Here is a 20,296-nt window from a genome sequence, read left to right as displayed (position 1 = left end):
GAATTCGAGCGAAGTCCGCCATGCTGAAGCAGTAAGTCTGGTTGGCCAGACGGAAAAGCATATGGGCGTCTTCTATCGAGCCATCCTCAAGACAGACTGGCTCGATAGAAGACGCCCATATGCGTTTCCGTCTGGCCAACCAGACTTACTGCTTCAGCATGGCGGACTTCGCTGAGATACTCGGGGTTCCACAGAGAACCACGAGTATGTGGCCAGACATCCCCACAGAGGCATACCATCAGTTCTGGAGGACTATTGCATCGCAGGATGCATCGAGGGGAAAAGGGAAGTCTACTGGATCAGGCATCCAGCGGTACGATACCTGCACATGTTTATGTCCGGAGGTCTGTTTGCTAGAGGAGATCAGGGTAATGTCACGACCCTGGAGGTATGTTTGCTACGCCGAGCACTTAGAAACGCATTTGATGGCGATGATTGGGGGATGTCGGAGCTAGACGTAGCATCTAAGGTGGTTCTACACATTCATTGGAGCGTGGACGGGTGACATCGTATCCATGATCACTCGGAGATTGGGGATGAGATGGGGCGCTATCGACGGTCCTACAGAGCTGGATCTAGAGACTTTCTTCCTGAAGAGAGCTATCGAGAACCCAGCCCGCACTCGATACGCATGGAAGTATCTGGACGAGAACGCCATGCCACAGACAGTCACTTTACCCACGACCGAGCTACCCCTTTTGACTATCGTGGGATTACACTTCCGAGTGTTACCGCAACAAGCCCCGAGGAGACGCCAGCCGGACCCTCTTGCCCCTCATCCAGACCACGGGACTACTGGGGATCTCCCAGAGCACGACACACCAGCTGAGGAGCCAGTTGAGCACATCGCCGAGCCGAGCTAGCCTAGATTGAGCCGCAGGAGACACCGAGAGCTTCTTCTTCATCGACATCAGCTACTCGGGCAGATATCCACGGGTTGTAAGACATGATACTCCGTCAGTTCAGCGCCATGAACACCCGATTCGACCACCTGGAGCAACGGATGGACACTGAGGAGCAACACATGAGCTCCCTAGAGGAGTTAGTGGCGTCCTTGCTTACAGAGACAGATCCACCGCCACGCCGTGCGACACCACCACCGACCGCATGGACACTGAGGATGGAGCCCAATAGAGCTCCTGGACAGATGTATCAGGATCATCTTTTCTTTCTTTTTCACTTTTTCTGCATTTTGGGACCTCTGACTTGAGTTGTTATTTTGCTATGTTGTCTCGCATGCTTGACTGTTATCGGATTCACTTGATCTTTCTTTGTTTTAAACTCTTATCTAAGGTTGAATCCCGACTTGGAACAAAAGACAACACACTATGTGGAATACTTCAAAAGTGGAATGCAAGGAGGCATATTTCAACCTTAGACACCAAGGTTACACATTAACCCTTTTCCACTTCGGTCCAATTCTTTCATATTCCACCCTTTCGCATTTGAGTGACACCGCAGACGGTGTCTCATTCAAGTATGGGGGGTGAGCATCTAACCTTGGTGCAAGCCCCTTTTAGGATGCATTCATACACTCACTTGCATATAAAAAAAATCATCATTCTTCTCTCACTATAGATGCATCCCACACTTGCATTCCTTGCATTTGTACATATACACATCACCTAGTCTTGCATTGCATTTGTTACATATAGGTCTAGATCATATAGGAGCATATGCATTTCATAAACCGTTTTGAGTTGAGATTGATCGTTGATGAGATGATGGTGATAGCTGCTTAGAAATTGCTTAGCGATTTGGACTTAGACCTCTAGGTGTTCGAGTAGATTGTCGATGATAGGTGAATAGCGAACCCTCTCTTTGATGCTTGCGATTCTAGGTTGTGGGGTAATAGTGTTGTCTTTAGGTATGCCAAAGAGTAGGACTGACCGAACCCAGATTAAATATCTCCCCAAAAACTGTTCCCGAAGCCTCTCCCATAGGATAAATAGTCTCTTAGAAAGAATGTTATAGGAATAAGCGAAGAAAGTATATACATCCCAACGCTCCATTGTCACTATATCGTTAATGAAAATCATTCGATGACATGAGTGCGTCGAAATTCGACGGTTCGGGTCTAAGTTGTGGGACAAGTGTCATGATCATTAGAAAAAAACAAAAGTGGAGACACTTGTCAACTTCAACGTCCTATGAACTCGGGATACTACTTCTCTTAGCATTCTCTTAAAGAAAAAAAGAGAAAGAAAAGAAAAAAATAAATGAAGAGACAACATATCTTAGAGGAGAAAGAAGGTAAATAGGTTTAGGAGAGTGCTTGGAAGAAGGAATTACTCTTATGGTAGATTAGGGACGACATAGAAACCTCATACTTAGGAAAGTTTAGCTAACAAGAGAGAATAGCTAGAGTAGCCTAGATTCGATTCTACTCCCATAAGTTGAGCAGTGGGCAGACATCTAGATCTTGAAACTCATCAAAGATCGATCTCTATCTCACCGTCCTTCTCTATTTTATTTGTTCGAGGACGAGCAAAGATTTAAGTCTGGGGGGATTTGATGGCTCGGATTTTATCTGGATTTTATACGAGTATGCCCTTGGTTTCTAAACGGTTTCCACGCACTCTAGGCATATTAGAGCCATCTTTAGATCTCTAGGACTAGGTTTTGACCATTGCAGGAACCCGAGGGGACATCGAGAGTTTTCGGGATTAGCCCTCATGTAACGATGCTTGTATTCACCTTTGGACCCAAGATTGTGCTTAGTTTAGGCTTTCAAACTCTTGCATTAAATGGAATTTTGTTCTTCATGATTATCTCTCTTGAATAAATGTTTAGGGAGACCTAAGATTTATTGAATTGGGTGATGCAATTGCTTGGGTTTTGATTGCTAGAGGTTGATGAATGATGTTTAATGTTACCCATTGGATGAGAATCTTGTGGGTAGATTTTAGGATTGTCAATTTCATGGAGACATGGGTTCTTGGTTCTTTGATGCATTTACTCAATTGGGTTGAAATTGAACACGAAGAAATTCGGTTCGAATCAATCTAGGATTATAACAAGGGTGTTTAATGCATTCGGAGTTTCACTCTAGACCCCGAAAGTGGATAGAGTACTCTCTTGGATAGTGGGTATTCGACTCGAAAGAGCCGAACCCAACCTTAGTCTTCGAATCTCTCACCTTAGAACGAGCATGATCTAGGTCCATCACTCTTTACGGCATCCTTGCGTGATCGGTGAATCCCGATTCCCATAACCTTTTCCCTTTTGATTACCATCTCTCGAGTATTGCTTGGTTTGATTTTAGTTTCTCTCATTTAATTTTCTGCAACTTCCAAAACAACAAAAACAATTCCCAAATTTTATTTTCACCATTTTCCTAGTTTTAATCGATTCCTACCTTAACCGCTTAAGTCTTTGTGTTCGACCCCGTTACTACATCATCCGTATACTTGCGGATACGTTGTGTTTCGAGTTACAAATTTAAGATTCGTCACGCAAGTGATCAATACACCATTCGAGAGGACATTGATCCACAATCTCTCATGTTGAGATATACCGGATCTTGAAGAATATTATGAGATATATCAATCTTATCAAATCCGGAAAATATATATTTAGAAATATTTATTATTTTATTTAGTTTACTCATTCAATGTAAGACTATATGTTATTCTGATTATGAATAAAGATATCATTCCGTAAATTTCTATATGGTATCAGTGCTTATGGTTCTTTTCTAATTTTTTTTCTTCATAAAAATGATGGTTGATAATGAGAGTGAAGATGAAGATGATGATATACCGATCCAGTGGTAATATCATTTCGAGTTTTTTTAAGAATAAGAGAGTCATTTTATTTGTTTTTTTTCTCTCATAATCCCATATGTTTCTAAAGATTATTCGCATAACCGCCAATCATTTTATTCTTGCCAAAAAATTTGTTGTCATTAAACGCTTCCGTGTAGTTGCCTTTCAATCTCGGATGAATCAGAGTTATTCCCGAGACTTCTTTCTGCACCGCGATTGTCGTCCTTTTTTTTGTTATCATCAAACGATTCTTTTGTGCGTGGTGCCAAAGTTGCAGCGCAATCGTTTGTTTGATTTTTTTTAGTTATGTCTTCTAAGACACAAGTTCGCAAGGTGATTTGGTTCAAGCGGCATGCGTTTGATCATCTTTTCAGCAAGTTGGGCGTTTCGTGATCTTCCACGCTCCAACTTGAAGGGGGATGTTGAGTTATACCGGATCTTGAAAAATATTACGAGATATATCAATCTTATCAAATCCGGAAAATATATATTTAGAAATATTTATTATTTTATTTAGTTTACTTAATGTAAGACTCTCATCTATTTATATGTTATTCTGATTATGAATAAAGATATCATTCCGTAAATTTCTACATCTCATTCCTAGGGGAACACGTATTACCTTGTAATTGTTGGGAAATATTCATTTATTGGTGTTTGATCTCAAATTTTGTTCTCCTTTGCGAAAAACTTGCCATTTTTAACATTTTTTTTTTCATGCCCAATGTAGCGTGATGACAAAGGTTATGCACATCCAGAACGGGTTGAGAAGCTTGTGAAAAACTATTCTCAATTTGTTTCGTTCCCCATATGCACTTGGCAGGAAAAAGGGCACACAAAAGAGGTATGGTAATCAGGATTAGAGATGTAGATTTTGTCATGGACTGAATATCAAGTTACCCTATCAGGGTGTATGTATATGTGTATATATATATATATGTTTTTAGGGTTGGATGACTACTAAGTTTCTTAGCTCACTTAGCTGGGTCATATTTATACAGATCGAAGTTGAGGAGGATCCAGCTGAAGCAGCAATAGATGACCAGGGTGATAAAACTGAGGTATACCTGCTTTTCTGTGCCTAGCTTTACAACATCTTGCTCAGTATTACAGAAAAGCTGGCTTTTGATGGAAAGTTTGGCTAAATGTTAGATGAACTCTTTCTTATGTCAAGAAAAAGAAGACCAAGACTGTTGTTGAGAGATACTGGGATTGGGAGCTTACCAATGAGACACAACCCATATGGGTAAGGATTGCCACATGGGTATTTTCTGGAAACTAAGAATCAAGAATATATAAAGACAATTTATGCTGCAATTTTAATTTTTTTCAGCTTCGGAACCCTAAAGAGGTGACCACAGAGGAATACAATGAGTTTTATAGGAAAACCTTCAATGAGTATTTGGACCCATTAGCTTCCTCTCACTTCACAACAGAGGTATTTATATGAATTTTATGCGAAATGTGTTTTTTTTAAATGATCAACAGATCCAGATTCCTTTAGTTTTTTTTTGTTGGAAAACAGATAAATTCTGTTTCAAGATTGTAATGTTTCAGTTCTCCAGATTCTTCATCTGATAATGTAAGCAATGTAAGTTTAGGTCCATCCTTTATGTGCCGGCTGTCTCACCAGTCACCAATGGGGAAGGATGACTTGGTTAATCCAAAGACAAAGAATATAAGGCTTTATGTTAAACGGGTTTTCATCTCAGACGATTTTGATGGAGAACTGGTGAGAAAGATTCTCTTTTGCAGCATGACAGATATCCGCAAGGAAACCGGAATTTTGTTCGCCTTGCTAATGCCGTCCCCCCTTTTGTGTATTTGGTGTCTTTTGATTGACAGTTTCCTCGCTACTTGAGCTTTATTAAGGGTGTTGTTGACTCAAACGATCTTCCACTTAATGTTTCTCGTGAGATTCTTCAGGAAAGCCGCATTGTAAGTGCTATTTGTTCCTGTTTTGAGATAAAACTTTCATGACAAGATGTTTCTATCTCTTCTTGGTATGGGTTCTGACTTGGTCTCACGGTCTCTTTAAAGGTACGGATCATGAAGAAGCGTCTGGTGCGAAAGGCTTTCGATATGATTTTGGGCATATCCTTGAGTGAGAAGAGAGAAGTATGCATCAGTCAGCTAATGTTGTCTTGTTGTGGCTTTCTTCTTGGGATGAGAATGACATTGTCAGCCTCTGCTTGCAGGATTATGAGAAATTTTGGGATAATTATGGAAAGCATCTGAAATTGGGATGTATTGAGGACCGTGAAAACCACAAACGTATAGCCCCGTTGCTTCGGTTTTTCTCCTCCCAGAGTGAGGATGAGATGATCAGCTTGGATGAGTATGTCGAGAACATGAAACCCGAACAGAAAGCCGTCTATTACATTGCTGCTGACAGTGTTACAAGTGCCAGGAATACACCTTTCCTAGAGAAGCTTCTCGAGACGGATCTCGAAGTATATGCCATTCCCACCCGAAAAAAAATGGCTACGAAATCTGTTTTTTAGGTTAGATATGAGACTCTTTCTGGTTTTTGTTATTGTAGGTGCTCTATCTGGTGGATCCAATCGATGAAGTTGCTATACAGAGCTTGAAATCTTACAAGGAGAAGGACTTTGTTGACATCAGCAAGGAAGACTTGGATCTAGGCAAGCTCATTGTTGTGCTTCCTGGCATATAATCTCACAGTGGAGCAAAAACTAACACATATAATCCCTTACAGGTGACACGAATGAGGAGAAAGAGGCAGCCATGAAGGAGTTTGGGCAGACATGTGAGTGGATTAAGAAGTGGTTGGGTGAGAAGGTTGCTGGTGTTCAAATCTCCAACCGGCTAAGCTCGTCCCCTTGTGTTCTTGTGTCCGGGAAATTTGGTTGGTCGGCGAATATGGAGAGGTAAGTTCGGTTCTAAGCTACTTTCCTCTGTCTTTTCTAGAACATTGTCCTGTTTCCTGTGATCTCAATCTGTCTTCTCTGACAGGCTAATGAAAGCACAGACAGTGGGTGACACATCGAGCCTGGAGTTCATGAGAGGGAGGAGGGTGTTTGAGATCAATCCCGACCACCCGATTATCAAAAACTTAACTGTACTCAAACTGCATCTGCCTCTTATATGAGTGATATATAGTAATATATTGATTCTGAATCGTTGAATCTTGGAATGGATTTTTCCGGTAGGCTGCACATAAAAGTAACCCAGACGATGAAGATGCGGCGAGAGCCATAGATCTTCTGTATGATGCAGCCGTGGTATCTAGTGGGTTCACCGTGAGTATCTCTATCTCTTCTTACAGCATTTGCTTTTGTCTCGGCAAGAATGAAGTTTGGAACTTGAACCTGTTGATGTCATACAGCCTGAGAATCCAGCCGAGCTTGGTGGGAAGATATATGAGATGATGGGGATGGCCCTTTCGGGGAAATGGTCGAGCCCTGAATCCGAGCAGCCGACGGCCGAGCCACTGGAAGTTGAAGTGGCTGGAGGGGGGGGGAGCCACTGGAAGTTGAAGTGGCTGAAGTGGTGGAGCCAGTTGAAGCCTGTGGGCAGAAATGAATACAATGCTCATATTCTTGTTCTTCTTTAAGAGGAGAAGAAAGGGGAAAAATATCTGAAATCTAAATCAGATTATTATTATTATTATTATTATTATTATTATTATTATTGTTGTTGTTGTTGTTGTTGTTGTTCTTTTTTTCAGAAGAGAATGTAAAAAAATGTTCTTCCTTGATGTGCCGATTGGTGTAATATTTAGTGTAATCTCTTGGAAATATCGTATTCGATTGGTGATATTTAATCCGTCTGGATGTACCGAAATGATCCAATTAGAAATTCTTGGCTCAATTGCAATATCTATATATTTATTGGGTCGAAATGCGGGAGATAGAACATTTTGGGGCTTATCCCGGATTTCCACCCTAAACAGGGACTTTGAGCGTTTGCGATTTAATGAAATCGAATATGGCGGTCGGATATGGGTAAGGATTCGGTTCGGTTCTGGTCATTACGGAAAATTTGGTTTCATGTGGGGTAAAACTATTAGAATGACAAATATCGGGGCGTGTGTGCAATATTCTTGAAGTTTTTAACGCGTATAAACAGTTTAGCATGTGGGCTGTACAGAGCAACCTCGATCTATTTGTTCCACCATTCGTCTTCGTTCCTAAATAAACCCTAATTTCTGTATTTTCGTTCGGAGTTTTGTCGATTTCGAAATTCGGAGTTGGGGTTTTCTGATTCAAGATGCTTCGATCTCCCGGTCATTCTCCGCTGCAGATATCTTCTCCGTCTCCGTCGTTGTATTCCGATGACGCCGTTAGCACAACCCCTGGAAGTTCTTCATCGGCGATCACGCCGCACAACCATAGGAAGCGACCGAGGGTCCTCAACGAAGACACGTACGTTGCAGCCATCGAGAAGATCATCGAGCGCGATTACTTTCCGGATATATCAAAACTTAAAGATAGGCTCGATTGGATCCAGGCGGTGAAAACCGGCGACCCAGTTCAAATCCGAGATGCTCAGTTGAAGATTATCGAAAGGCGTGGCAAAAAGGTGAATCGCGGGGACACTGATGGTAAAACTCAAACTCCTGGATCTACTTTCGTGAGAAATTTCACTCCGTTTGATGATTTCGATGGCAAAACCCCTAGAACTCCAGGAGTTTCTGGTGTAGATTTGGGTGGTATTGAAGAAGGTACTGATGATGGAGATGTAGATGTTGATATGTCCTTAGACCAGTTCTTTAGAAGGTTTACAAGTGAGGATAATGATAGTTTCTCCAAGATTCTGGAGAAGGTGAACAAGAAGAAGAAGGAGAAGTTTGGGCATCTTCTTGAAGGTGAAAAGGAAGATGTGAAATCGATAGAAGATGCAAAAAGAGACAGGATTACGGATGGGTATGGGACATCGTATCAGCCACCAAGCACCTTAGAAGGATGGAGATATACGGCAAAGAACTTGCTGATGTACCATCCATCTGATCAGGGTGAGGCACCATTAACTGAAGAAGAAAGAGCGGTGAGGTTGCAGGGTTTGACAAAGGAAATTAACAAAGGAAACACCCGTTTTCTTGGCAAGATGATGGATTCAAGGCCAAAGGATGATGGTACAGTTGAGATTCTATATACTCCCATTGCAGGTTCTTCTCCTATGCCTATGTCAGGAAGGCAGGGAGAAAAGTCTAAGAGGTATGATCTCGAAGATTTGAGGAAAACTCCAAACCTTTTCTATGCCGAGTCAGATAAGAAGGCAGAGAACGGGTATAGATTCGTTAGGACACCATCCCCTGCACCGGGTGTTGATGAATCGCCGATTATAACATGGGGTGAAATCGAAGGGACACCGTTGCGGCTGGATGACGAGGACACACCTATCGATATCGGCGGCAGTGCTGATGGTCCACGGTATAATATCCCTTCTGCACCTGCCCGAGACGTGAAGGCACATTCTATGTCAAGGGAGGCATCACGAAAGCTGAGAGAGAGGTCCAACAGTATGTTTAAGAAACCTCCTTTGCCTTCCCCTCATCGCAGCGGAAGTGCCAGTCCAAATGTCAGGACACTTTCACCCGCTGCCCAGAAGTTCTTCAGACGGGCCATTGCCAAATCCTCGTCTTCCGTTGATGAGAGCCTCCGTGCGAGTTACCGAGGAGCAAGTCCCGGTGCGGTCACTCCTAAGAGCGTGAGGAGCGCCTCGAGGTTCGGCAGAGACTCGAGCTTGGGTTCAAGGTCGCCTTCCGTAAAAGATGGTCCTAATCAGCCGTGGTAATATGCTTTTACAAACGGTTGTGTGACATTTCTGGTGTTGTTGTGAATGTTGACATGCCAACAATAATACAATACTAGTTAAGCTTTTATGAGACACATATATATATATATATATATATCTTTTGCCATGTTCTTCTTCTGTATTCTTAACTTGCAGCTTCTTTGTTGGTGTTTTCCCCTTTTATTTTTCGTTTTACCTCTAACGTTACAAAGTCCTCACATTCACAATGCGTATGGGAGTTAGTGTTAGAAAGAGCATTTAGTGAGAATTAAGATGCTAGTGATTGTTATTATGTTCAAAGAGAGAGCTATTGTTGCCTAACAAATGTCCTTCTACTTCTTTGCTGTACTCGACCACGGCCATGAAAAATGCACGACTAGAGCTATTGGTTTATCTTCTTTTGCTCTGCGAGTTCTTTGATGCAAAATAGGAGCTATCTATATGAAACCCCGGTAACGTGTAGATCAAGGCACCCACGGAGACGATATATATATATATATATATATATAAGGAGAATTTCAGACACGAACTGTAATACAAATGGAAATGACAGTGACAATAAAATTGTTTCTATAACATGAGAGTACGTCAACAAAACATACAGAAGAAAAAAGAATCCGCAAAAGAAAGTTATAAAAACTCATTATTCTCACGAGGAAACCCTAAATGGGCGATTGTCTCTTTTACCCACACTGCCAAAATAAAAGAAACAACCCAGAAAACAAAACATCCTCTGATACAATCTCCCTGAAACACAAACCTGAAATAATCCCCAAGAAGATGATGAAGCCGAAAAGGCTTGACAGACAAGAAACCCAGAACTTTGGCAAGAACCATCGCAGGAGCTTGAAGAAGATCCAGGTGAAGGAGAAAGGAAATGAACAGCGAAGAAGGAAGAATGACTTTTCAGCTCTTTTTCTTCCCATATCTATATGTATTCCCTGCCTCGCCGGAGATGCATGATACAGTTCTTCTGACTCTATCCGGCAATCCGATTTTACATATCCCTCATGAAAAGATCTAAAAAAAAAAACAGAGGAAGAAACCTAGAGGTAAAATGAATTCATAAAACCAAACGCTGACACAAAATTTCCCAGGATTTCTAATGCCTAAAGTTTTAATCTTTTGCCCAGAAACAGAAAGATACTCTGGTTAGCTCTAAGATGGTGAAGAAGTTTCTGTCCTGTGGGTGCGTATATATATGGAGAGGAGAGGATATAAAAGATTTGCCTCGTTTCACCAACTATATCGTGGTAGAACCAAAACGAATGTACTAAGTCGCAATTCCTGCAACAAAAGTGAAAACAGCGGAAACTCGGATGAGAATGGAGCGGTCTGCAAGTGGGTTTTCATGAAAAAAAAAGGCTTCTAAGATGTTCCTGAGAATTTTCAACAAATGCCATAGTTTCCTCAGACTTTATTGCATAAACCCTATAAGAATTTTCTTGTGAGCATGCAAAACGATTTGGAACATTGTTTATGAAAGCAACCTTTCTTTTGCATATTTTAGAGACATTTTCTCAGCACAACACAGCCATGAACTCAAAAGGGTTTTTAAGGCAAGTCCTAGACAATAAACCACAATATAAGCCCATATATCTAAATGCTGTGTAATAGTTTAACTCAGACATACCTCTGTTTGATTGCCTCTTGTTAACACTATAATCACCGATGTAGCCCGGGAGGGACGGAGTTTTAGCCGACGCGTCTGAAGGATCACCTCCGATCCCATAACCAAAGGAGCTTGAATCATTCTCAGAAGTCGAAGATCTCCAAGTGGGATCACCACCATAAAAATCTGCATCATAACCACTGTTGGTAGCCGAGGCTGAAGAGAATGATGATGAAGCCGGTGCTTTACTAATTCCGATATTTCTTCCATACCCTCCTCCTGCTCCTCCCAACCCAAAGCTAGATTCACCATTGCTTCCATATCCAAATCTCACATTTTCATTACTTACATTATTTCCACCACCTTGACCCCAATTGACTCCAGAACTTCCTAATGGACCATTTAGTGTGTTCCCACTGCTTGATCCGACATATGGATTGGAACTAGTGTTGGCAGAATTGCTATGGTTAAGGCCCCCATTTGCCCACAGGTTCCGAGTGACTGAGCTGAAGAAGGACGAGTTCCCTCCATTGCCTCCGTCATACCCAACTGCAGAACCAAGCCTGTTCGTGTTACCAATATAGTATGGACTCATTCCTCGACCATAGTTGGCATTTCCACTGAAATTTGCAGAGCCGGTAAAGCCAGTGGGGGGAATTCCCTGCTCAAAGTTCAGAGACACACCATAGTCAGAACCGAAAGGAGCGAAACCACTCCTTCCACCAGCTGCTGGATTGAAGCGACTGTCCATCCTAAGTCCATAGCCTCCAATTGCAGCAGGATTATATCCATTAATAAGGAGGTTATTGACCCGATTAACACCATAGTTGTACCCTCCCATTGGACTGCGACTTGGACCCGGTGACAACTCCTTTGGAACAGCTCGTTTAACCTCAACCATTTTACCGTTAAGTTCGTGAAATGTCTTCAGCAAAACTTTCTCCACGGCCTCCTCAGAATCGTAAGTTATAAATCCGAAACCTCTAGGCCTTTGTGTGTTGTGGTCATACATAACAACAACATCTGTAGTTGTCCCAAACTGTTGGAAATACTTTTTGAAATCACTTTCTGTAACCGAAGATGGTAACCCTCCGACAAAAATCTTTCTTGTCCGGCCTGGACCTGGTGAACCTTGTATGCTGCTACTCTGGTTGCTTCTACTTATAATGTTCTGATCATCTCTAGGAACAGCTCTTTTTGCCTCAACCTGAAAAGATTAAACACCGAAATGTCTTCAGATGCATTAGAGAAACTTCAGAAACAATTTATGGAAAATATGAGGATTTAGCGCATCAATGACTGACCATTCTCCCATCAATATTGTGCTTCTCCTTTATAACTCTCTCTGCAACGGCTGGATCTGCAAACACTATGAACCCGAAACCACGGGCACGTCCAGTGGTACGATCCTTCATGATCACTGCCTCGATCACTTCCCCGAAGCTGCTGAAATACTCCTTGAGACGTTCCTCATTGGTGTCCCACGATATCCCGCCGATGAAAAGCTTGCCATTGTCAGATTGCATCTTGCTCCCTTCACCCCAAAATTCAACTTCTTATGACTGAACAAGACACAGTTCACAACCGGTAAAATTGGAGAAAGGGTTAAGACATTTGCAGATCAAATCTACCGGAGCAGTTCTACTTTTCGGACATACAAACAGATGAATCAGATTCAAGAACGAAACCGGCAGGTGAAACCGGAACAAAGGCAATACCTTTGCGATGCGTAAAATAAATCAGAAACGCAGATTTCGTATCTGGCAACGATGGAAAAACCTCCTCGATTCAATCCAGAAACAACAGATCCTTCACCAAGCAACAAACGAACTCATGATTAATCTAATCTGCCGGAGAATTGATCGGAAACAGAAGGAGAGAAAACAGATTCCGATACCAAGATATTGATCAATCCACATCAATCCGAATCCCAGATTGGCAAAAGATCAGAGAATCAAATCCAAACTCACCAATCGGACAAAACCCAGATGCCAAATCTCGCCGAGAAAACGCTAAGATCTGAAGAGGCACGCGATTGGACCAAAGGGCATGATGAATCCTGCCCCTTCCTCAGAAAGAAACTTTTTTCCAAGGACAAAAAAAAAACAGGAACCCAGAGTAGAAAAACAGATTATGCGTCTTTGTTCAATTTCAATGGCGTCAACAAAAAAAAATTGTATTTTTAACAACGCGCTCTTTGATAGAGAAACAGAGCAAACATACGTTCTTAGAGATAGAAAGAGACGAAAAAGCTTTTGCTCGGTTTGGTGCAAGACGAAGATATAATCTTTATATATGAATACCGTAATATTAATATACGTGGGGATACGTATAACAACATAGCATACAAAACCACAATACAATACAAGAAATGTGCTTATGTAAGAAATGGGGAAGGTTGGTGTTTTGCCCTCGCTTTATTACATGAAAAAAAAAAAAAGAGATATTTTTATATGGGAGAAATTTTTTTAAAAATAATCTTGGTGAGGAAGAAGATGAAGGGAAATTAGAAAATCAGAATTATTCAAAAAAGGACAATAGAATTTTTTTTTTTTTTTTTTGGTTTCTTACAAAGGGGATCAGATTGATGATGTTGGGAAATGGCTTCGTCCGCCCAATTGGTTCATGTTTTTCTGTATCAGATGACAAAGAGACGAGCCCACTGTATTGTTTTTCTGCAAAGGCCCTTTGGTCCTCCTCTCCCGGCCTTCAAATGTTTCTTAAAAAAAAATTTTTAGATATTTTTTTTTTTTTTGCAAATGTTATGAGATTCTGAATCTCTTTTTTTTAAAAAATTATTAAATCAAAGCTTATTGCTCTACAAAGAGAGAGGCTTTTGTTTGCCGCATCCTCGAACACACCGGCTGAGAAAGAGGGTTACTCACTCCGGAAACCTTCTGTCTTAGAAAGCAATTAGAAAATCAGAATTATTCAAAAAAGGACAATAGAATTTTTTTTTTTTTTTTTGGTTTCTTACAAAGTGGATCAGATTGATGATGTTGGGAAATGGCTTCGTCCGCCCAATTGGTTCATGTTTTTCTGTATCAGATGACAAAGAGACGAGCCCACTGTATTGTTTTTCTGCAAAGGCCCTTTGGTCCTCCTCTCCCGGCCTTCAAATGTTTCTTAACAAAATATTATTAGATATTTTTTTTTTTTTTGCAAATGTTATGAGATTCTGAATCTCTTTTTTTTAAAAAATTATTAAATCAAAGCTTATTGCTCTACAAAGAGAGAGGCTTTTGTTTGCCGCATCCTCGAACACACCGGCTGAGAAAGAGGGTTACTCACTCCGGAAACCTTCTGTCTTAGAAAGCGGGTCCGGCGAGTGAGAAAATTAATTAAAATTTTCTTCTGGAAAACGTTTTCCCTCCAAAATTTGAAAATCACCGACCTCTCCGGAAAAAAAGCGCCGCCTCGAAGAACCTTCTCCTCCACTCTTCTTCCATCCTCAATCTCTGAATCTGCGTGCGTGTACGTACATACATATACACAAACATATATATATATGTATACACATTCGACGCGAGATCTTCACATCGCTCCAGTCAGCAGGATCCGAATCTCTCTTTCTCTGAATTCTTGCCTCCCCATCCTCTGAGGACTTCCCAGAGCTGGCTTCCATGGCTTCTCACAAAGCTTTGCTCTTACGCAGTTCCCGTCGACGGTGAGTCGGTGACCCCGCCGGAGATGCTGCTATCGGACAGGGTGGTCGTTGGTCCGGCACGGTTCACGTTATTGTGGGTCCCGCGTTCGCTGGAAAGTCCAAATCTCTGCTTCGCCCCATCAGGTCGAGGATCAGCGACAGTAGATAAATTTCGTCACTATTTCACTGCTTTGGACAAATCTATAAATCAGACCAAATTGTTTCTGGCATAGCAACGAAATTTTATAAAAATTTTGGGTAAACTTTTTTTACCGAATTTTAATGAACCATAGTAAAAATTCTTTCTAAATGTTAGAAAAAAAATTTGTTGTCCCGTCTCTCGTTTTCTCTTGGTCGGTGCTCGAATCGTCGGTGTAGGACCTCGGCCTCCACGGTGGAGAGCACATCTCCGTCTCGGCCATAGCCTCTATGGGCAGTGGAGAATCTGGCTGCTTCTACGACCTGTCCCCTAAGGACGAGACTGCCAATGGGTCCGAGGTCAAATCGGCGAAAGAGACAACGGTAAAGACGGGCCACCGTCTTAAATACAGAAAGAACACGCTTACACGGTAGTGAAGACCTCGTGAAATTTTTTACAAAACCGTAACCTTGTCAAATGATAATTTACACGCACCTCCACTCAAGAACAGAACACAGATGACTCGAAAAATAACAATTAGAAGGAAAAAAAAGGAAGCAAAGCAAGCACACAAGCAACGGTTGTGTATATATATATGCATCAAACCCTCGACCAGAGAAATGTGGAATAAAGGAGATATAATACCATATGGAACGAGGCAATTCCCCTCTCACAGGTTCTTCCTCAAGTACAATAGCTTCCTTGACTGTGCAGGAGGAGCCAGTCCAGGGATGTCCCTTATATCTTTGTTATTTGGGTTCACAATCTGCCATTTCAACTTGCAAAATCAGCTCAATTCACGCCCAAAGATCGGGGAAAAAAAATGGAAAAGAACAATGGCGTTGCTCACCTTCACGACAATGATGGCTATTACACCGCAAACGATGAGAAACAAGAACATCATGATGCATTTATCGGTAGCCACCTGAGGGAGATTCAGACACAGAGATTTAGTTTATTTTTTGTGGGCGTGCAAATGCAAAATAAAGGAATCTGTGTTCTTCTATAAGGCTATGGACCTGTCTTCCTATCTCTTTCACTAGCTGTGAGGCCTTCTTGATAGAGAACTGAATCGTGTCCAGATCGTTAACAATTCGTCCCATTTGATCCGTCTGCCAAAACAAAAATCTGGGTCAGTATCTTCTGGCCGTATTTGTAATAAAGATCAGGAAGTGACATGTGGTTACAATGCAATACCTGTCCCTTTAAAGTAGATGCAGCCTGTGTTCCCACTTCAACTGTTTGCTGGACAACCTGAATGCAGCAGGACAGTTAGAGTAGCAAAAAGGCTGAGCTAAAAACATGGTTCAACGCAAAATTTACCTGTTTAGAGCGTTCAATGGCCTGATCAGTCTCATCCATCTTTTTCATTCCGGCATCAATAAGTTCCTGGTTTGACATAGCTATACACAAAAATAGCATAACAATAGTTATTAGCTCCATGCTTCTCCGATCCCCTAACCGATCTACTAGACTACTACACACTGTATGCACATACAATATTCCTCTAAGCTAAAACTATTGTCTTACTATGGGAATATGCTTGAACAACAATTCTGATATCAAATAGGCCAAAGGAATAAAATTGCAAGTACCACAACAACAATCTCACCATCAAACCAAAGCGTATTTTAGTACCTATCGGATATGTTCAAGCAAACTTAACAGAGCAATTCTTAAGCTTCAATGATTCCCCAACTACTAAATGCCACAAAATGTCAAAATCGTTTTTTTTTTGTATTCAGCAAATGCATATTCCCAATCGCAACAGAAAATTCAACTGAATATACAAGCATATGCAAGAACTCACATGAAGCCACTTGGACATTCTCATCAGCCGTAGGTTCGCCACTGACTCCAGCTCCCATATCAAAAAGTTCGATTTTCTTATTGCCAAGAGTATTCAAGTATCTGAAGACACACCAACAGTCACGTAAGGAAATTCAGATTCAAATATGTTTTCCCGTAAACAAGCAACTTCCTATAAAAGTTCCATTTCAAGGAAAGCTGAAACAAATTCAAATCTAAGTACAAACTAGAGATGCTTTGTTAAAATACATGGGAGAAGTGCTTACGTTTTTCTCAGTGCTACATAAGAATTGAGTTCCTTGATCTGTTAAATCAGAAGGGAAAAGTCAAAAGCGGGATTTGAAATGAACATCAAACCAAATCCTTGCAAGAAACAATTACAGAGGAAGATTGTAAGATTCACAGAGACCACTCAAACTCTGCATATGAATTTTGTGCCATCCATATAAAAACTAATCATTATTGTCAAAAAATTGGAAACCCTATACGAGACAGTCTAAAATTGAATTTCACTGGGTAGAATCTCAAAAGATCAAAACCTTTCAGACATTTCATCAAGCAGTCTACAGAAAAGAGAAACTCACCATAGATTGTTTCTCATCGTTCAATTGCTTATTAACTTCGGGAGAATTTCTGGGTTCCTCATCCTTAAGTTCACGATCAAACTCCTTAATCAACCTGACATGAAGAACAATGTATAAGCGACAATAGATTCTCAAAAAAAACTTGAGGATACATCTCTTCTCGCAACTAAGCAGCTCATTGGTCTCAAAAAGAGAAGAAGTAACATGAGCACAGTATGACACATCGGTGTAAAGCAAACGAATCATCAAAGCATCTAAGGAGAATGCTCCCAGGACGAGCAACATTAGCTAAAGTGACGTATACAATCACTTTTTTGAAAGTGGACTGTTCAAGCAATGCAATACTTATCCTTTGTACCAATCAATAATCAAGCAACATTGAAAGCATAAAGTCAATGAGACAGCTACACGAAGCGAACCTTTTACATTCCCTCATCTTCCCAGTAAGTTCCTCGAGTTGCTTGCTTTGTCGATTTGAATCCTTGATCTTATCCAGCCTCTGGAAGCCATTCCTGCAAACGAACATAGGATGTTTCATTTAGTGCAGAGATATACGTATGCTCCCGATGATACCTCAAGCTAGCCCTCTTCAACCATACCAAAACACATACAAAATCCATTGAGCAACTCAAATTGCTTCCTGGGCATTTTAATCTTATCCAATCTTTGATTCGAGTATGGAGAAACTCCGGAGTAGCGCAACAACCCGACGTTCCAATCCGAGATTAATCCCAAAAAGGAAAAACTACGAACGAGGCATTCCAACATATATCCAACGAGCCACGGGGCCGCAACATCATAACCCAAATCATATTCGTGGATCATAATCGAGGAACGCAAAAGCAAAAGAAGTAATTGAAAACAAGGGAAAGAAGGGGGAGGAGAAAGCGTACGCGAGGGCTCGGAAGTGGTCGCGAATTTCGCCGTGGATCTGCTCAAGTTGAGGGCTCAGGGGGAGGTCGGAGGCCATGTCTGCCGGAGAATTTCAGATTCCGGCGAGCAGATACTCGGATATCGCCTCAACTGGCAAACCCTAGCAAACAAAGAGATCCTCCGGGCTAAGATTTACCGCATCCGAATCGACCCCCAAAGTTTCCGCCGGAAACAAAAAAAAAAACCTAGCTTGAAGAAACGGCCATTAATGTACAAAAACGGGAGGAAAAAAAACAAAAAAGGAGGGAGAACGATGGTCGGGGAGAGAAGGAAGGAAGAAACGGCCGGCGAAACTAAGGCGTCGAGAGGAAAAGGAAAGAGAAAGAGTGGCTGTCTGATAATTATTTGGTTGTTTGAATTATAAAATCTTTTATTTTTTTTAATAATTAAAAAAGGAGGAGAAATTAGACAGATATTCGCTGGTCAGTTCGACAGCGCAGCGACCCCGTTATTTTTTTCCCGGACCGTTAGTGTTTGGGAATTATCAGCTATTTCAGCGTTTATTAGTTACTTGAAACAAAACGACTAGACAATTGACACGTGTCATTCTATATCATGTTACTTAAGATAAAAGATATTGCTGCATATCCAAGATTTTGGGATGATTTAAAATCTAAACAATTTAAATCTTATGATTTGAAATGTGATTCTTAAATCATTCATTCACGCCATGTATGTGAATCCAGCCGATTTGTCGCATCCGCTCGCCATACCGGTCAGGTACCCTAATTCATCCGAGATTTTTGGTAGACCCGACCTGAAAACAAAATCGAGATACCCGAGATGTTCGGTATACATCATCCACGTCTCACTCGAGGCGACTAAAAAACAAACGAAGCAAATCGAAGAAGAAAGAAAATCAAATACAATAACGACGAGAGAGAGAGGTCAATCAAACTCTAACCGCACCCCTATCCCTGCAGATTATCCATCCAAAATGCATAAAACCCGATCTTCGGAAAATATAAAGAGGGCTGTGATGTGAGAGACTTACAAGGAGTCTAGTTAGGAGAGAATGATATGAGAGTTAAATCATTCGCTAAGATCGTCATCGTAGAGGCCAAGGTTGGCGTCATCGTCTGCGTTGCGAGGATGAATGTTGTCAAAAGCTTGAATGCTAATCCTATTATCTTCCTCTTCCTCCTCTTCTTCTTCGTCGTTCTCGCTATAACACTCCTCGTATTCAACGTCTTCCTCGTTCCCCCGCCCTTCCTCCTCCTCCTCCTCCCGCAATGTCTCCTACAGATTTCGGACCATTCCAATAGTCGGTAGAGTCAGACAGTACTAGATAAGATTTTGAAAAACGTACCTCATCGGACGTTGTTGTAGCGAGCCAGTCCCTCAGCAGATGCTCCAGCATGGTGCCATTGAGGGATGGTGTATCGTCCGGTGTCCGCCGCCTAAGCTGCTTCTCCCTCAGCCGCAGGTTGTAATGGACGTAGGTGAGGTCGTTAAAGGACTTCTTAAAGAAACGGCTCTGGCATTTACCCGCCATTTGGTCATATACACTCCACCTAGGCTCACACCCAAAGGACGAACACGTGTGGCTCAGTATCCGTACAGCTACTCGCTGAAGTTCCAAGCAGCTTATCCCATGCTGTTGCCACCAGGCAGCTGCCCAGAGATGATATCAGTACAATTTACAAAGTCATCCTGGCCAGTATGCTCCTTTTTGCACAAGTAACACCGATTTTACGCACCTGGGTCAAGCTCCGTTCTCGTGCCAATCGCTAGGTCCGTTCCAAAATCGGCTTTCGCAGAAGTGTAATCTGGAATCTGAGACATTCAACACGGCCTTGAGAACAGACAGTTATAATCATCAATCCCACATTAGGATAAAAACCTATCCCATCAGAAGATTCCCTAAAACATGTTAAGATGATGGAGCACGAATGTGAGATTAGTTCATCACCTGCATCAATGCAGTAACTCTTCTGATATTATCAGGCTCAAGCCGGACAATGCATTCGTTGACACCACGTACAACCTCAGAATGCTGCGGTTTACAGTAACAGCACGTAAGTAAATGCAGCGGTGTCGACAGTT

At 41.6% G+C, this 20,296-nt stretch overlaps 5 protein-coding genes across 15 annotated transcripts in view; 2 read left to right on the top strand and 3 right to left on the bottom strand.

Annotated features, from left to right (window-relative positions):
- Positions 1-7,396, top strand: part of LOC104802625 (heat shock protein 90-6, mitochondrial) — a 12,287-nt gene extending 4,891 nt beyond the window's left edge. For 6 of the 8 annotated variants that reach the window (XM_010526312.2, XM_010526311.2, XM_010526319.2 and 3 more), the window contains 14 exons: positions 4,498-4,611; positions 4,769-4,828; positions 4,942-5,013; positions 5,101-5,205; positions 5,369-5,499; positions 5,613-5,705; positions 5,808-5,885; positions 5,966-6,220; positions 6,310-6,412; positions 6,487-6,658; positions 6,744-6,849; positions 6,941-7,030; positions 7,117-7,228; positions 7,264-7,396. In XM_010526312.2, coding sequence (XP_010524614.1) covers positions 5,380-5,499; positions 5,613-5,705; positions 5,808-5,885; positions 5,966-6,220; positions 6,310-6,412; positions 6,487-6,658; positions 6,744-6,849; positions 6,941-7,030; positions 7,117-7,228; positions 7,264-7,313 — 1,179 coding nt within the window. In that variant the 5' untranslated portion in view covers positions 4,498-4,611; positions 4,769-4,828; positions 4,942-5,013; positions 5,101-5,205; positions 5,369-5,379 and the 3' untranslated portion in view covers positions 7,314-7,396. Of the gene's footprint in view, positions 1-795; positions 1,387-4,497; positions 4,612-4,768; positions 4,829-4,919; positions 5,014-5,100; positions 5,206-5,368; positions 5,500-5,612; positions 5,706-5,807; positions 5,886-5,965; positions 6,221-6,309; positions 6,413-6,486; positions 6,659-6,743; positions 6,850-6,940; positions 7,031-7,116; positions 7,229-7,263 lie in introns of those variants that run through there. The other 2 variants (XM_010526320.2, XM_019201188.1) reach the window with 2 other exon arrangements.
- Positions 7,397-7,891: 495 nt separating this feature from the next.
- Positions 7,892-9,710, top strand: LOC104802624 (protein DGCR14). The gene has a single exon (XM_010526310.1). The coding sequence runs from the start codon at positions 8,001-8,003 to the stop codon at positions 9,525-9,527; it is 1,527 nt and encodes a 508-aa protein (XP_010524612.1). The 5' UTR covers positions 7,892-8,000; the 3' UTR covers positions 9,528-9,710.
- A 364-nt stretch (positions 9,711-10,074) lies between these two features.
- Positions 10,075-13,508, bottom strand: LOC104802622 (heterogeneous nuclear ribonucleoprotein 1). Of its 2 annotated transcripts, none has more exons than XM_010526309.2 (5): positions 13,110-13,508; positions 12,858-12,948; positions 12,444-12,673; positions 11,161-12,346; positions 10,075-10,814 (listed from the first exon to the last, which is right to left on the bottom strand). In XM_010526309.2, the coding sequence occupies exons 3-5, from the start codon at positions 12,663-12,665 to the stop codon at positions 10,801-10,803; spliced, it is 1,422 nt and encodes a 473-aa protein (XP_010524611.1). In that variant the 5' UTR covers positions 12,666-12,673; positions 12,858-12,948; positions 13,110-13,508; the 3' UTR covers positions 10,075-10,800. The 2 variants fall into 2 exon arrangements, with proteins under 2 accessions (XP_010524611.1, XP_010524610.1); XM_010526308.2 differs by having other exon boundaries at positions 12,444-12,701; positions 13,110-13,507.
- Positions 13,509-15,326: 1,818 nt separating this feature from the next.
- On the bottom strand, positions 15,327-18,588 carry LOC104802621 (novel plant SNARE 13). The gene is made up of 10 exons (XM_010526307.2): positions 18,211-18,588; positions 17,737-17,829; positions 17,318-17,411; positions 17,000-17,037; positions 16,735-16,835; positions 16,248-16,327; positions 16,122-16,178; positions 15,944-16,036; positions 15,775-15,849; positions 15,327-15,690 (listed from the first exon to the last, which is right to left on the bottom strand). The coding sequence occupies exons 1-10, from the start codon at positions 18,285-18,287 to the stop codon at positions 15,595-15,597; spliced, it is 804 nt and encodes a 267-aa protein (XP_010524609.1). The 5' UTR covers positions 18,288-18,588; the 3' UTR covers positions 15,327-15,594.
- Positions 18,589-18,731: 143 nt separating this feature from the next.
- The window catches only part of LOC104802620, a 4,993-nt gene continuing 3,428 nt past the window's right edge, over positions 18,732-20,296 (bottom strand). For all 3 annotated transcript variants that reach the window (XM_010526306.2, XM_010526303.2, XM_010526304.2), the window contains 5 exons: positions 20,163-20,246; positions 19,951-20,026; positions 19,560-19,864; positions 19,245-19,489; positions 18,732-19,007 (listed from right to left, as the gene is read on the bottom strand). In XM_010526306.2, coding sequence (XP_010524608.1) covers positions 19,283-19,489; positions 19,560-19,864; positions 19,951-20,026; positions 20,163-20,246 — 672 coding nt within the window. In that variant the 3' untranslated portion in view covers positions 18,732-19,007; positions 19,245-19,282. The remainder of the gene's footprint in view (positions 19,008-19,244; positions 19,490-19,559; positions 19,865-19,950; positions 20,027-20,162; positions 20,247-20,296) is intronic.

Source organism: Tarenaya hassleriana, unplaced genomic scaffold (assembly GCF_000463585.1).
Source record: "Tarenaya hassleriana unplaced genomic scaffold, ASM46358v1 Cleome8, whole genome shotgun sequence".
Taxonomy (NCBI): domain Eukaryota; kingdom Viridiplantae; phylum Streptophyta; class Magnoliopsida; order Brassicales; family Cleomaceae; genus Tarenaya; species Tarenaya hassleriana.
Note: the sequence above shows the minus strand (reverse complement) of the source record. Positions and strands in the feature narration are given on the sequence as shown.